The 16,285-nt window shown below is 35.5% G+C and overlaps 1 protein-coding gene across 1 annotated transcript in view; it reads right to left on the bottom strand.

Moving 5' to 3' along the window:
• Window positions 1–6,251: 6,251 nt before the first annotated feature.
• The window catches only part of LOC134534573 (transient receptor potential cation channel subfamily V member 5), a 55,725-nt gene continuing 45,691 nt past the window's right edge, over window positions 6,252–16,285 (bottom strand). The window contains exons 14-17 of the mRNA XM_063373055.1: window positions 14,456–14,637; window positions 12,147–12,263; window positions 8,976–9,101; window positions 6,252–6,428 (exon numbers count right to left, since the gene is read on the bottom strand). Of these exons, the coding sequence (XP_063229125.1) occupies window positions 6,300–6,428; window positions 8,976–9,101; window positions 12,147–12,263; window positions 14,456–14,637 (554 nt within the window). The 3' untranslated portion in view covers window positions 6,252–6,299. The remainder of the gene's footprint in view (window positions 6,429–8,975; window positions 9,102–12,146; window positions 12,264–14,455; window positions 14,638–16,285) is intronic.

Below are 16,285 nucleotides of genomic sequence, written 5' to 3'. Positions count from 1 at the left end.
GCAATTTCGACAGATGGGCATCCAAAAAGGCCAAGTTCAGAGGACATGTTCTTTCAGTTAATTCGTTCAAAACAGTACATTAGTATGCAACAAGGCTGTTTTGAGGGGAGGTTCCTTGCATTAAAAAACAATTTATTCTTAAATAAATGTATTCTTTACCTAGGTGTCTTTAGCCAAGTTTTGTCGCTCAGTACTATAAATATGGTACATGTTTAGAACTGAAGCTAGGATTCAAATCTAACTTATACTCAGTGGCAGTGTCTACATTATGGATTATTAAATAAACATCGCTCAGGTGATTCCAGTTGAAAATATAATTCATTTTAATTATTTGTAAATTTTACTATAAATAAAATTTAAAAAATGTTGCGATGTTGGAAATGTTTACTAAAGGTTTCAAACAATCAATAATAAGCTATTAATTTATATATTGAAAATATGTATACATTGTCTGCTGGTCATCTTTCCGCGGAATAATTATCAGGTAGTTAAAATATTTTATTTACGAACATATGTTGGATGGATCGCGATATTTAATTGGTAAAATTAATACGTAATATTCATTTGTGAAATGGTATTGCTCAGATTGTGTGCGTAGCCCATTGCACTCTCTCTTATGTTTATTTTATAAATACTTTTTAAAATGTTTAAACACGTTAAACAGCATGGTGAAAGATTTGTCCCACTAATTGTAAACGTAATCAAATTATTTTATTCAGTGACATCACCTGACACATTGGGTTGGGGAGGGGGGGATAAGTTTTACAATTATCGTGGCGTGGTTACTAAAATAATTTTAATTTCCGTTTTCATTTTAATATTACAAAAACCAAAATTCAGTAACCAGCGCAAATAAAAAAATCAACTTATCCGCATGCATATGACTTATCAGACATATTCATTAATATTTTCCCTCAGTGCGTGAAAACGTTGGACTCAGCAGCAGTAATTAATTACTATAGAAACAAACTGCGTTGTTGCTTCGGTCGTATATCATTTCCAAGTTCTCATTGTTAAGACATGCATAGTTGTTTCTCAGCGGACTAGAGACTTTACGGAATCGGATATTCTTTTTTACTGTGTTAAAAAAATGTTTCCATAAGGTGTACTTTAAATCATATTTTTTTATAGGAAAATTAAGCTTTTACAAAAAAAAATTGGCAAGACCACATTAAATAGTATTTTTCATGTCTGGCGAAATTAGTGAAAGTTCTTCCAATTTATAAAAAAAAAAAACGGACTCGTAGTCTACCACCTAGAAACTCTTTTCAGTGAACATAATGAGAACTTGATGCAAGGAAAGTAGTATATAATAGTTCCTTCTGAGACAGTGTATTTAATATGGGACTATGGCTTGATGGCTTGTTGGCTTGCCAATCATGAGGATTCAGCAATGTTCGGGCATTTTCACCTCTCAATGACTGATTGCGAGTTCGTTGAACATCATCTATAACATTCGTCTTTTTCATCCGCAATTCTGCACACTGGTTTGCTAGTTGTGCTAGTGTCGCCTGCAAGGCGCACTACCGTCGTGGGTAGTCATCTATATATAAAATAGGGTGTTGGTATGTATGTATGACGTATGGCGTTTGACCGATCACCATGAAAGTTTGTACATCGAGGTGTTTTATCATTAAAAAGGTTTTTATGCTATCCGTTTTCTTGTAACTCGCCGCTAGATGGCGCTATAGAGCATCAACTTGTAAACTGTACAACTGAACGCCATGTGCAAACAAAGTCATAGGTCATAGACATACAAACAGTAATTGTGTGTTATTTCTCTATGTCCACCACACAGTCATATAGCAATATTACCCTGTATTTTTAAAATTTTTTTTTTGCAGAACTTAAGTTAATGTAATGTGTTGTAATAATTAAATTTGTTTAAATATCTACTTCATTGCAGTTGTTCAGAATTTTTAATGCTAAAACGTTTGTAGTCAGTCTCACGCACTGTAGCAGCTTGGTGTATGTCACAGCGGATGTCTCTGTGTGACCAGTGAAGTGTTGGCTCTCAGCGAGTGCAGAGCTGCGAATACAGACTTGACAGACAGCAACTTGCTGATATGTCAGTGGTGTACGGCCCGAACGAAAAAAAAAAATTGTAACAGGAGCAGTGCGCAAATATCAAGGGCGCTTCTACAACAGACGTGTACCAAATAGGAAGCCCTTCGAACGGCTCAACCAGCTACTGCCGGAAACTGGGAGTCTGAACGTCTGCGCCCGGTTCATCGCCAGCTTCCCTCCGAGTGTCGGAGCACCACTGCGCTACAATCGTGTGCTCAGCCAGTGGAGTAGTCCCCTGAAGCCCGCGAAATTCAAATCTGCACACCATGCACCACTAGTAATAAAGCTCGGGCAATGTAAAAATGTTCATAAAAGATGTATTATTAAATATTTTTATGAAATATATGAAAATAGGTGCAGTTAAGTTTAAAGCTATTTTTGTTTATATGTGTATTTTAGCATATTTCCTCACTAAAATTTGTAATGTAGCTTGAAAAATGTTTTAAAAATGTCATTTTGAAGCTATTTAAGAAAAAAAATGTTGATATTGGTTACAAAAAGTAAATCTAACAACATTTTAAAATTCTTCTTGTTGAATTGCTCTAGTACACCAAAAGTGAAGCTGGTATAGTGTTTGACTATATTTATTTACTCTGCGAAACTATGTTTGTTTGTTAATCAGCAGATTTGGGAGTTTTACTTAGAAAGTTTACCTAGAGTTTTGAAAATTGGCATTTTTATAGATTTCAACATGTTCTTTTCAAATTTTCACTTTGTCACCTTGTATCTTTGCCGCTTGCGCCACCATATTGCAAAAATTGGGCCCAAAAACATTTTTTAAAGTAAAATTTCTTTGCTGAGGTGACTATAATTTTCTAGCGTTAAGAAATTTCCTATCGCATTAGGGGAATAGTTAAGTATGTGGTGGGGGAACCGGTAGAGGTTGAATGGGAATTAGCCAAAAGGAGGGGGGGGGATGGGTATGTAGCATAGCATGCTGTATGCTAGTTGTAATAGCCAGAAGGGAAGACAGCTGGAGAGAGATTGAAATGACACAGTAGTGGTGCTACAGAATTCTCGTAACCTTGCTTGTGAACACCTGTACTTCAGTTTTTGTAATGTCTAACGATTGACACTACCATATAGATTATATTTTATTTTATTTAAAGTATGTACAATTTTATTTCTTCTTAAGGCAAAGAGGTTTGGTTTGTGCAATTAACTTTAAAAGTATTATTCATTTTATGTGATAAGTGTGATTGAAAATGTAAAAAAGACGTTAAGTCGTAAGAGGTTAACAAAATAGTGTTGTTTATTTTTGGTGTGTGAACACTGTGATTTTAAATGTCAGAAGGACTTATAGACTAGTGAGATAGACTTTATAAGGATAATTTTTTTGATTGGAGTGTTTTTTGCTCTTTCATTTTATTGAGCTGGAGATTTTTATTTACATCAATCCTAAAAATAATAAAAAGGCAGAAGCAAAAGCAAGGTTATTATCAAAGGCAATGTGGGAATAAAGAGCCAAAACAGGTGACAAAAAGTGTCAGTCAACGAATATGAGATACAGAATGCAGAAAAATGTTTTTTTTTTTTTTTCATTTTAGATTATACCCTCATCTTTACTATTTTAAATTATCATTTCTTCTTCAATATAATAATAATAATCTCTATTTATACATAATAAGCAAAAAGGTTCACTTCTGTTGCGTGTAAACTCCACGCGCACATTATTATTTTTTGATGAGAATATCTACTTTGACTCATTTTATGATGGGAGTTCTCTGCTCCATGCTATCAAATGGAATAAATCTGCATGTCCTTCATATGAAGGGTACAGGGAAAAAGCAACGAATATAAAAAAAATGCCAAGATTGAGATAGCACTAGCATCTGTTGAAGAATGATTGAAAGCTGATTCTCAAGTGGTAAACAGTGTGATATCTTTGGATGGACTGCCCTGTAATAGTGTTTTAAATATAAACGAAAAGGGGAAAAAAAAATGGTCGTCATTACAAATCTGTGGAATAACAATGACTGTCATTTTGTTCTCTATAGTAATAGTGCTCTAAGTGGTTAAATAGTATTGTGTAAGTTGGTAGTCCTGGGTGACATCATCTTTGTTCGTTTACAGATATGTAAATTGGGTGTCAACTTTAAGTAAATGTTTTAACAAGAATAATTCTCAGTGAGTTTTTTAATGTTTCAGAAAAGAATAATCAAAACATGGGTGTTACGGAAGATAAACAGAAAAGTGAGTAAGATAAATTTTTACATAAAAAAGAGAGTTTGCCATGGCCGCGTTACTGATGCTGCAAAGATTTTTACATTAAACACATGAGACTGGAGGAAATTGCAGATATGCAAAAGACTGAAATATTTTGAAAATGTTTGAAAAGTTTGTAGTCAGTCGCACACACTGTAGCAGCCGGTTGTACGTCACAGTGGTTGGCTCAAGGTGATCAGCGCAGTTTTCGGCTCTCAGCGAGTGCGGAGCTACGAATACAGACTTGACAGACAGCGACTTGGCTGATTGTGTTAATGGTGTAGTTTTATTTGCTTATACTTTATTTAAACAACATTTCAACAGTTTTCATTTCAATTTTTTTTATCGTGGCTCTGAACTAGATCTTGCACACTGATGCAAATTCAGTAATACAGAGCAAGCCCGAATTCGAAAAACTTAGGCTGCAGATTCATCACATAGAAATAAGTGGAAAACGCATGATGTACGACATACGGTCTTGATTGCTTCTCAACACTGGGGTATGCCTTAGAAGTTGCAGCTAAACTGGCAGTATTTTGAAAATACTAATGATGAAACGCCAAGCATCTGCATAATGTCTAACTGAATAAAATTCTACAATAACTGCAAATCTGATTGCTGAAATAAAATCACTTAATGGAAATAATTAGGGTAACAACATCCTGTTTCCCCATAAATCCCCATAAATGTTGATGTCTCGGAGAAATAATGTTTTTAAAAACTGATTATTAATCTACGTGTAAAAATTACCAAATACTATACTTTATTTTTTCGCCCCCTTCGTTTTTGTGAGAAACTAAAAATTTAGAACAATAAGTGTGCCCCTGATTTTAGGCAGCTTTTTTCAAACACAGTGTTGTGAGTGTTGTACACATGCCAGGCATTGAAGTATTTCACTCTAAATGTTAAAGTTCTAAAGTGTAGGGTAGTACAACAAGGCGACCTTTTTAGATACTTTTGACATGTAGATAAATAATCGGTTTTTAATACCACATTATTCTTCCGCACCACCAAAATTTATGGGAATTAAGGGTGTTTTCCAAAAATATTTTCATTAAATAATTTTTACTTTAGCGACAAGATATGAAGTGTTTGTAGAACATTGTTCAATTATACATTATGCAGACACTTGGTGTTTTCATCATCAATAGTTTTTTTTATTATTATTTTCCAAATAACTACCAACTCAGCTGCAACTTAAAAGGCAAGCATTTTAGTCCCTATGTAGTGTGTGTGTGTGTGTGTGTGTGTGTGTAAGTATGTATGTATGTATATATATATATATATATATATATATATATATATATATATATATATATATATATATATATATATATATATATATAACTTACTTTTACGTGATGAATCTGCAGATGAAATTTGTAGGAAGAATTCAGACTATGTCTTCAGTTGGTTTACGTAGGTAACGTGTCGCACAACGTCTGTCGATAGGCGACCACAGGCACATAGGGGCGTTGTTGGTTGCAGCTTCCGTAGTCGTTGCGGGTGATGGGGTCGTAAGGCCTGGTTTATAATCTACGCAAGGCGCATAATAATGCAACTCGGGTTTTGTTCAACTTCCAAAACTTCCCTGTGTTTTGGCTTGCGTTTCAAACAGCCATATTTGAAGAGAAGTGTTCCGAAAACTTTCAAGACGCAGACGTTACGTGCATATAAGCCCGCGATATTCTTTTTTATTATATACATTATGTTTACACTCTTTGAACTTAAACACAGTGACAGGAAAAAAAAAACACGTTTCAATCAAATTATTGACAAGTTTTTTTGTCGTTGAAAATATGGATTATAAGAAGTCCAGGGTAGAAATATCTTTTTACTGTTTTAAAATTTTAGTTATGAAGATTATGACGTCTCGCGACTTGCGTGCTTTATAAACTGTTGTGATTTTCTTGCGTTCGCTGCTTGCGTTGTTGCGTTCCTTACGTATTTTATAAACCCGTCCCGCAGAACCTCGGGAAAGGCGAAGCAAAGCCTTGGTAACGGTCGGGATAATATTTTTTCCTTCTTCAAATGAGCCTCTTGGGGCTGGGGCTGGCGGATATCCTGCTCTGCCCTTTCTGCAGTCTTTTCTTCACCATGCGGTCGTGCACGCGTTTCATCTCCAGTATTTCCTTCATCTCTTCTTTGTCCTCCTCCTGAAACACACCAGTGAAAAAGTAAGGGAAAAAAACTAACAATCTATAAATTTTTTTTCTCCTTTCTCCTGCAACATTTTGTGTGACATCAAAGTGTTATCTTTGAATGCTATTCTCTCTGTGTATTCTGCATCACTATTTTTTCATTCTTCTGACCACTTTTCTGTAATTTTTTTCTGTTTTATTATTTTAATTTCGACTACGGGATAATCTGATTCTGTACAAAATGTGTGTGTGTGTGTGTTTTTTTTAATGGGAAAAAGGGGGGGGGGGGGGAAATTAACACACAGCATTTGGTCTCCTATCGACCTCTTTACGCCATTTGAGCTGACAAGAAATTAAACATCCTCATACCGAGCTGTAATTTTTCATTTGTTCTTTAGTGGAGCAAGTTACAGAATTAATTCAACTAAAAAGCATTGTGATCTGTTAGCTTTTTACAAACGAAATGTTTGCTTGGAAGTGGAAATAATACTGATAAATCGGCACATAAAAAAAAGTGAATGTTAAACGAGGAGGCTGGAATTTACAACAAACAGAATGGAGTTATTTTTTTGTCATATTTATAGCGATTATAAATATACATAAAATAAGATATTTTTTGTCACATTTATATTGATCTTTATCTCCTTAATCGTGGAATTCGGGTAGATTAATTTAGCTGTTTTAGTAGAGAAAAAAAAAGATCTAAAATTGAGGTATTTTTTAAAAACTTTTAAACATAATTTTTAAAAATTATGTTAATCAGTAGAAATTTCATATCGAGACTACGAATTTTGTAAATAATTTTTAATACTTGCAATGTTTGTAACATTATTTTGAGGGAATGGTTTCCTAAATTATTTGGCTTGTATATCGTTTTTGCCGTGATTTGAATTGAATCAATATTATTATATTGTTAAAAATGATTTCATCAGTTAATAAGAGTACATTTACATATTTCAATGTATTTAAAGGCCATTTAATATATAAGTTGTAGAATAAAATGAATGCCAAAATATCGTGACCATTTATAAACAATTAACGGTATTTTTTTTAAATAAATGAGCAAAAATTAGCATTTGTAGATACGAAAAATCTAAGATACCTACTACCTCCTTACGAACTTGTGTTTTGTTACAAATAAGGACATTAGAATAGCTCGGATCGTACCAGAAAAAAGGTTTGTTTTTAATAATAATAATAATAATAATAATAATAAATACTCCTCTCTGGGAATAACAATTTTAGGGCTCGTATTCGGAGTGTCAATAAAATGTTCTTTCCTGGGTGGTGGTTTCGGCAGGCATTTTGGCCTGACGCCAAATCTGAAATGGAGATGGAGTTTTCTAGTTCACTGAATTTGTGTTGTTTTCATCCGTCCTCGGTTGCATTGGAAATTTAGTAGACCTGATAAAATATTATGATAATTTTAAATATCTGCATTAATATCAATAAAATTATTGTTCAAGTAAAATTTGTTTTGTTATAAGTTTAAACTTTGCTATTTCAACAGTTAATGAACATGTTTTGAGTATATTTTACATCTATTTTAAACATTTCAATTTTATGTTTACTTTTATCTAGACATATATATATATTTAGCCCAGCATATTTATGTTTTTATTATGCGATCCAAATTTATATAGTTCAGTTAAAGAAGAAAAAAATTGATGCTGCATTATTCTTAACTGTACGGGGTAAGCAATTAAATTTTCCACATGATAAAGACTTTAATAATGTTTATTACTATTAATGAACCAAAATTAAGATTAACGCAGACTACTCAATTCACAAAATCAGATCCTTTAGTAAATAAGAGACCACGATTTAAGTTTGGATTGTAAAATTTCCATAACAGAATGTTATTCTTCTGAAATATTAAGTTTTGTGGTTTTATAAATATTGTTGGTTTTTATTTCGAATAAATGAATCGAGGTTGAGTGTGTGCTATAAGAAATTTCATGTGACATGGTTTATTCCTGAAATTCCTCCCCTCCCCTCCTCTATGGTAGGTAGTGTTTTATGATCCAAATAATAAAACTAAAAATTTGATTTATTGAAAATATGACTCATGAAAGCCAAGATATGAAGAAAAAAAACTAGGCGAGTGAACAGCAACTGTGGTCACTTTGAAGACAATAATAAAATTTCAAAGGAAATCATGTAAAAAATTATAAAACTGGAGAAATAAAGTTCAGTCGCTTGGACTGGATTATCAGTCATTTAGTATTGATTTAATTGTTGGGAATGACTACAACTGTAACTATAGGCTTAATGGGAATTGTTCTATGGTCTTTGAAAATCTCTTAGTTTTTTGATATCTGTCTTAATGAAAGCAAATTTTTAATATTAAGTGAAAAAAAATGTTTATTGCATGAAACTTATTGAAACCAACATGGTGACTTTTAGTTCCTATATATTGAAACAAACAAATACGTGAGCTCTGGTACTTTAATGTTAAATCGTGTGGGCAGGGTCATCACCTGCGATTCTCGCCACATGTTAGCAAACATTTCCACCGAGTACTTAATAATGACCGTTTGCAAATAACATGGGGTTACTCACGCTTTGGTTAAGGCGGAGCACGAGAGCGCGTCGACCATCCGACATGGGCTGCGAGTACGACATTAGCTTCTTGAGCCGCTCCGAAGGGCTGACGCCTCTCTCGACCACCAGCACGATGCGGGCCCACTGGGAAACACGCGAAGATCGTCATTTTCGGACCACGCTCTGCTACCATTCAGATCCTGCTCTGCTACCACTCAGACCATGCACTGCTATCGTTCTGACTGTACTCTGCAGCCATGCAGATCATACTCTGCTAACATTCAGACCACACACTGCTACATTTCAGACAGTGCTTGGATACCACTCAGACCATAATCTGCTACCACTCAGACCATAATCTGCTACCACTCATCACAAATCTATACCAATCAGACAAAAAAATGGCCCCCAATCTGACCTCACTGTACTGCCAGCCAGACCACACTGCACTACCATTCAGATCACACTCTGCTACTTCTGTGAGACATCCAGAGATAACCAGCATTAATGATCGACAATGCGATAGATATTCTGCATTGTGAGTTACATTACAATTTATAAAAATATTAAAAATCTGAATTTTTTTTTTAACCAATGTGGTTAATAATTGAACACTTACATCGAACGTGGACAAACTCACACAATTTCAACAAAACTGAAACCTTGCTATAGTTTTTAGTCGAATACTAACTTTTTAAAAAACACAAAAAAAAATATCTCATGTAGGAAATTGGGCTTCATACATCAGCTGGTTGGTTATCTGTTACATGTAGATCACTATTCCACTAAAAACACGGTTTTCAAATTTTTGTGGGTTATTTTGTTTTCTACTCGAGGTAACTATTCCATTGCTTCATTCAAAGTACGTATTGTGCAAAGTATTCTTCCTAATGTAACTTAGGTTTTGCGTCTATTTGACAGAAGGGTTATTTTATTAAGTAAATGGAAAAGATACAACTAACACAAGGTATAAGAAAAATTGGTGATTGGATTCGGGGAACGGTGCAAACGTGTAATCAGGATAGCCGGATAAAAATGGCTGGCGCGGGGCCCAGCTAGTCGCGGGTCATGGATGGTTGTCTGGCTTGCACGGTCTGGTGACCTCCCCGCTGGAACCCTTACGCCCTCTTGGGGCACCCCGGCGGCAGGACCCTGGTGGTAACACGTCACGTGACGCCCAGCAGTGGGCGCGATCCTCTTAACGCAGAGACGCGGTCGGAAAGCCGATTGCACGGGAGGAAGAGGTGAATGGTAAAGTTTAAGGTGTTAGCGCCGCGTGGTCATGCCCCGATGCTTAAGGCGGCGGGAGTTCCCACAGCATTTGCACAGTGGACGCCTAGTCACGTGGTGACTGGCTCAGTGTTCACAAGCGTATCCACGCCAGGAGTTCACGGCTGGCTCACGCTCAAACGAACCTCTTCTGGAGCCTCGCTCGAGGTCTTGCATTCAGTGTAACCCCCCCCCCCCCCCCGCCTCAATCCCTTTTTATCTTTGCCACGAGCCCAGTGACCTGCAGGTAGTATTCACCGAACAAGGCTGGAAGCACGAGAACGTCGCCAGCATTCTAAATCTGATTAAAATGTACCTACTTGTAAAGCATAACCAAAAAAATTCTGGGCCATTTTAAATCCTTGACAGTTCTTTTTTTCTATATCTGTGGAAAGGTTGAAATATAAAACAATTTGTTTCAATATGTAGTTTGTATGCTCATGTGCGCCTACGTTTAAGTCGAGTTTTGTGTAGTTTTTAACAGTAATGACTGCATTTAGCGTAGTCTGGGCAGGTGCGGCTATGCCCCCCCCCTTTTTTTTCTGAAGTCAGATTTTTTTTCAATTATAATGCAACTCGTTAACCGGCTTAACATTACTTAAGTATATCCTTTTTTTTTAACACTAACTATTCACAACGAGAGAAGTCGTGTCTTTAAATACGTATTAGGACATAATATCATAAGCACAGGCACATAATGTAAGAATCCGCCTTTCATTAATGAAAATGTTTATGTAAAAATTTCAGGTTTTGAACAAACACTGAAGGGTCATAAGTTAAGCAAGCAAAGTAAGTTGGGAAAATAATTTTTTTATGTGTAACACCTTAGCTCTCGGTGTACGACATTTGGTGGGAGTAATTTTGTGAACGCGGCGGAAGTAATGGAAAGTAAATGTGTAACAACGGTGCTGCCATCTGTGGCGCGAACCAAGTTTACAAAGACAAATGAAACGGTATGATTTTTTTTTTAAAAGATGGGCAGTTTTTAAAGAAAATTTCTTGTCGAAAATCAGATCCTAAGCCTGGGTTTAGTATTTATTGAAATCTTTATCGCTTTTATTGGAGCTGTTTTTAATAGTTTAACATTTCCTTCTTCTAATACGTAGAATGTTTCGATAGTCGACGTAGCGAACCCGCTGTTTTCTGCGCGTGATAGTGGCAAGCCATGTTTATGATTCCGGCAGCGAATCCTAGTGTCAGGTGCGTAAAGTACCTTGTGTACCTCTGAGTATACGGTTGTATGTTTCGCCCACTTTAAGTAGCTTCCAGGGCTTTTATAACAAAGTTTATATAAAGTTTTCTTTAGCCACACAAGGGCAGTTACACTCGGTAACGAGAAAATTCACGTGTTCTCAAGTTGCAATATAATTATAATACGAAACTCGGACACGAAATTTAACGTACAATTCTTTAAAATAATGCCGAGCGTGATACATATACGCAGATTGTGTTTTCAACGAAATTTCTTGACGCGAATCGTAGTTTTCGTAACCGCCGCTAGATTTCGATGCCGGAGCAGCTATAGTTGACTATAGAAACATTCCTTTTGCAGACAGAATTTTTAAACTATAAAATTAAACGGCTCCGATAAAAAGCTAACAAAAACTTGGGAAAAATACTGAATCTTGTCTTTGGACCTGTTTTTTGACGAGGAATTTTACAAAAAAACAGTTAATATCAAGGTTTCCCTTTGGCTTTGTGAATTTTGGTTCGCACCATTCGCCACAGAGAGCTGCTCCATACGACTTCCGTTCCATTCATGACACTACTGCTACCAAATGCCGCACAACATGAGCTAAGATAATGCACAACAATAGAAGTGGGTGTTAAACACAAATACAATTTGGCAACGCAGATAAACATGTATAATGTTCTGTTTGGTGTAAAATCGGAGTGAACCAAGCCTCAGAGTGAACTAACCTGTCTTTGCCACTCGTTCCTCGTCTCTGCTATCTTCTGGTAGGTGTTCCCCATCATAGCTATCAGCATGTTGATGAGCAGTATAGCAACGATGGCCATGTACACTACAAATAAAAACTGAAACAAACGACAATTTAAATAATACCATCTGCATTTAAACGATTCACCGTTTTATTACCATGTAAGCATCGAACTATTCTACTTGAATTTCCTGCCAGACAAAAAATATTTGTTCGACGGCCATTGAAGCAAGTTTCCGTTGTTTTGAACAAGTTTGAACGTAAATCCACAAAACTGAAGAGCGGCAGTTTGAACTTGAAGTACAGTTTTATTGAAGGTGAAGTGTTATAGGGTCATATTGATTGTACTTGTATGGGTCACTATAAAAAAACTCCACAAAAAGGGAAGAGGGACACTAAAATGGAATAAAAGATTTGAAGGATCTTAGTTTTTATGAAGTGCAAAACACAGCACGTTCGTTTAATCATTTAAATTTACTGCACTAATAAAATATAAATATTGGCTTGTGGTCGTACGGTCTACTAATCTCCCTAATTACTGAATTAGCAGAAACAATTTATTGACGTGACAACATCTAATAAATCGATGAACGCCAGCTGCACGCACGAAAAAGTGTCCCACTACGGATGTCCCACTACGGATGTGTTCTGTTTGCTCATTGTACGCATGCGTGGCATCTCTCTTCATGCTCATTGTACGCATGCGTGGCATCTCTCTTCCACTCGATTGGAACAACCATCGATTTGACTTTTCAATCATATTTTCGTCGTTTGAATTATTAATATTATGTAATTTAACGATCGTCCACCGATTTTCAGCACAATCGGTACGGTTATTTAAAAGTAATGTTGAAAATTCAAATACGTTTTGAACCAACAATGGTGTTTTGTAGTTACACATAATAATTCAAATTACACCCGGGATCTTTTGCACAATGTTTTAAAAAATATTGTAACACATTATAAATAAGTTTGGTGTATTTGGAATGCGTATTTGTTATAAAATCGTGTTAATATTATACCCCTACCGTGAACAAAGTTTTTATAAATATATATAACATTTGAAAATACATAATCTTAGTATGGCCTCGTGGGCGTGTGGTTAGCGTTTTCTAACTCTTAAATTAAAGGTTGTCGGTTCGAAACCCGGCATCTGCGAAATTTTTTTTTTACTTGTAAAAATAAATATGGCGGACGCAACATTTCAAAACTAGTAATAAATATATTTGAATTAATGAATGAAAATAAAAGTAAATTTATTAATTCAATTGCACATTTCATTTCACTCCTTTGTATCCATACAGAATAGTGATAATTCAATAAAAATGATTCAATTTTATTCATAAAAGTATGCAGAGGTAGACTTTATCATGCAAAAGATTGAAAAATTAAAAAAAAAATTCTTCCTCAAAGAATATAATATTTTTAATGCCTAAATGGTTTGGTTGCAAAAAACCTAATACGGCTCAGTCTCAGGCCGAATATCATATTTCCTTTTCTTCTGGATCAATCATTTCATCAATGTTTTGTTATGACGTTGTCACGTTAAACTATCGTCCGTAAACCGACTTTACAGACAACCAATTTTTTTTTGTTCAGATTTGATTTCTCCTCGCTTTCGTAGTTTCATATTTTTGGTTACAAGTTTCCTTTTACAGTTATTAACAATTTTTTTTTAAAGATTCTTTTAATAAAAAAACTAAAAATTCGTTCTTAGTCTCGAAGAGATTGTGTCGAAAAAAAAAATTGACAAATATTTATTCCAACTGCATTCAAAATTTTAGAATACAAAATGCGATATCGCTTGAGGCATACATAGAGATTGGACTAATTCGTGGAACGTTTTGTATTATCTAAGAACACATAAAGCGTGCTTTAAACCCAAAACATATAAAACACAAGAACGGGAGCGACATCATTTAGAGGCAGATACATTCAAAAAAATGAAATCCAGCGACTCAGAGAACCAATTACTTGCATCGGATTTTGCAAGTAACCACTGCGGCATTTTGCAAGTAACCACTGCGGTGTTTTGCAAAGAACCACTGCGGCATTTTGCAAGGAACCACTGCGGCATTTTGCAAGGAACCACGGAGGTATTTTGCAAAAAAACCACTGTGGCATTTTGCAAGGAACCACTGCGGCATTTTGCAAGTAACCACTGCGGCATTTTGCAAGTAACCACTGCGGCATTTTGCAAGTAACCACTGCGGCATTTTGCAAAGAACCACTGCGGCATTTACATTAACACGCATCGTGTTTCCCCGGAGGCAGAGCAGGTGACTTTACCTTGGCCTCTATCTCGTGGTCGGTCTGCTCGAAAGTGCTGAAGTAGTCGCCGAAGTTGGTCATGGACATGAGGAACATGGCCATGACGGACTCCATGGGGCTGGGCATGGGGTTCGACACGGTGTCGTCCACGCCTTCCGGCGTTTTGGGGTTGTCGAAAGACAAGAATATGATGTAATACGCTGCACAAATCAGATCACGACTAAAAGAAATCTTTAATAAAATAAAACCATGGCTCCTTAATTTTTTATTGTGAATATCAGTGATAGAAAATGTGTTTATAAACTTTTTCAAGTGTATTTGTATAAGAGAGGTTAGTTTCCCGTATGTATAATTTTTCACATTATTTAATCAATAATTAAAATTAATTAAAACATATATTCAGCATATATACTGATTTGCATTACGAATTAAAATTTCTCCAGATTATTTTACTAAATTAAATAATTAATTTAATACACATGTTTATATTAATATTTAAAACTTAGTATTTGTTAATTTTTTAAATTTAATTTGTTTTTATGCTTTACCAATCGTATTTAAAATATCACTCCATTTTTTAATTATTTTTTTCTATCAATTATTTTAACTCAGAATTAAAGTTAGGTTTTTACTACGCTAAGTAAGTATAACCTCTAGCGCGCGTACATTAAGTACACGCACCCATTTTTTGGGGGGTTCAGGAATCGACACTCAGACACGGTGTCAGACACAGCCTCGAATTTTGGGCGGGAAATATTGGTGGGTTTATGCCCCACTGAAAATCTTTTCATTCACTACAGGGTTGTTGTTTTATATCTGATAGTGCTTAATGTAACATCATAAAGAAACGCGTCGTTTCTGCTATTAAAAAAAGTATCTGTAGAGAAAAAAATAACTTCCTGATGAGAGAGACACTTGGATCTTTGTACATACCTCATAACTGGATGACAATGCAATATTAACTCGCTTTCTTGTCTGTCTGTTTGTTTGTTTGTCTGTTCGATACAAATTTGTTTGGGTTTTTGATGTGTAAACATCTTAGCTCTCGGTATACGATATTTGGTAGGAGAAATTTCGTGAAAATTGAACGGAAGTAGATGAACAGAAATGTAGAACAAAGATGGCTGAGCTTAACAACATAAACCCATCTATAGTCATTTTCGTACATATCAGGCTTCATACCATTCGTACTGATGTGTCAATGATAGTAAAACTATATTGGAACATAATTATGATTATTTCGTGCTGAAGTTTTAGCTCGTGTGTTTTTACCAGAGATGCTGCTTGATGTGTTTTCCAAGCTTTACCAAGTAGGCCTAACCTGCATTTAGACGCGTACTTCCTTCTATTTTTCTGTCATGAAACGGTTTTATTTATTCTTTTCGACTAAGGCATTAATTTGCATGTTTTCCCACTCGTCAATCGTATGCATGAAAAATTATATGGTTTCATACTTTTCTCTATACAAATATCACATGATCTTTTTTTTCCGCCAACCTTTGTGACGTATTTGAGTAGAGTGTCGCTTGGTTTGGAATAACAGAATGAAGCAAACTTTGCCAACACAAACAGAGCATCACAGCTGTTCCGAAACTACCTGTAGCGTATCAAGTGCACTAACTTTACTTTTTGTTCTTTTAAGTTACCCTGCCTACACCAGATCACTCGTTACTGAGTTTAGACGTTTACATATCATTGAGAATTACTGAAAGACTAGCTCAAATTTTCTTTAGCACGCCCCCGGATATGTGGCGTTAGGCTACGAGCAGAACAGTACAGTATTGCGGGATGCCTAACGCAGTACTCCCAGGCGATGCCTACGATAACGACATTCCATCTGTTTGTATG

This window comes from Bacillus rossius, chromosome 7 (assembly GCF_032445375.1).
Source record: "Bacillus rossius redtenbacheri isolate Brsri chromosome 7, Brsri_v3, whole genome shotgun sequence".
In the NCBI taxonomy this organism is placed as follows: Eukaryota; Metazoa; Arthropoda; class Insecta; order Phasmatodea; family Bacillidae; genus Bacillus; species Bacillus rossius.
This window is presented reverse-complemented; position numbering and strand designations above follow the sequence as displayed.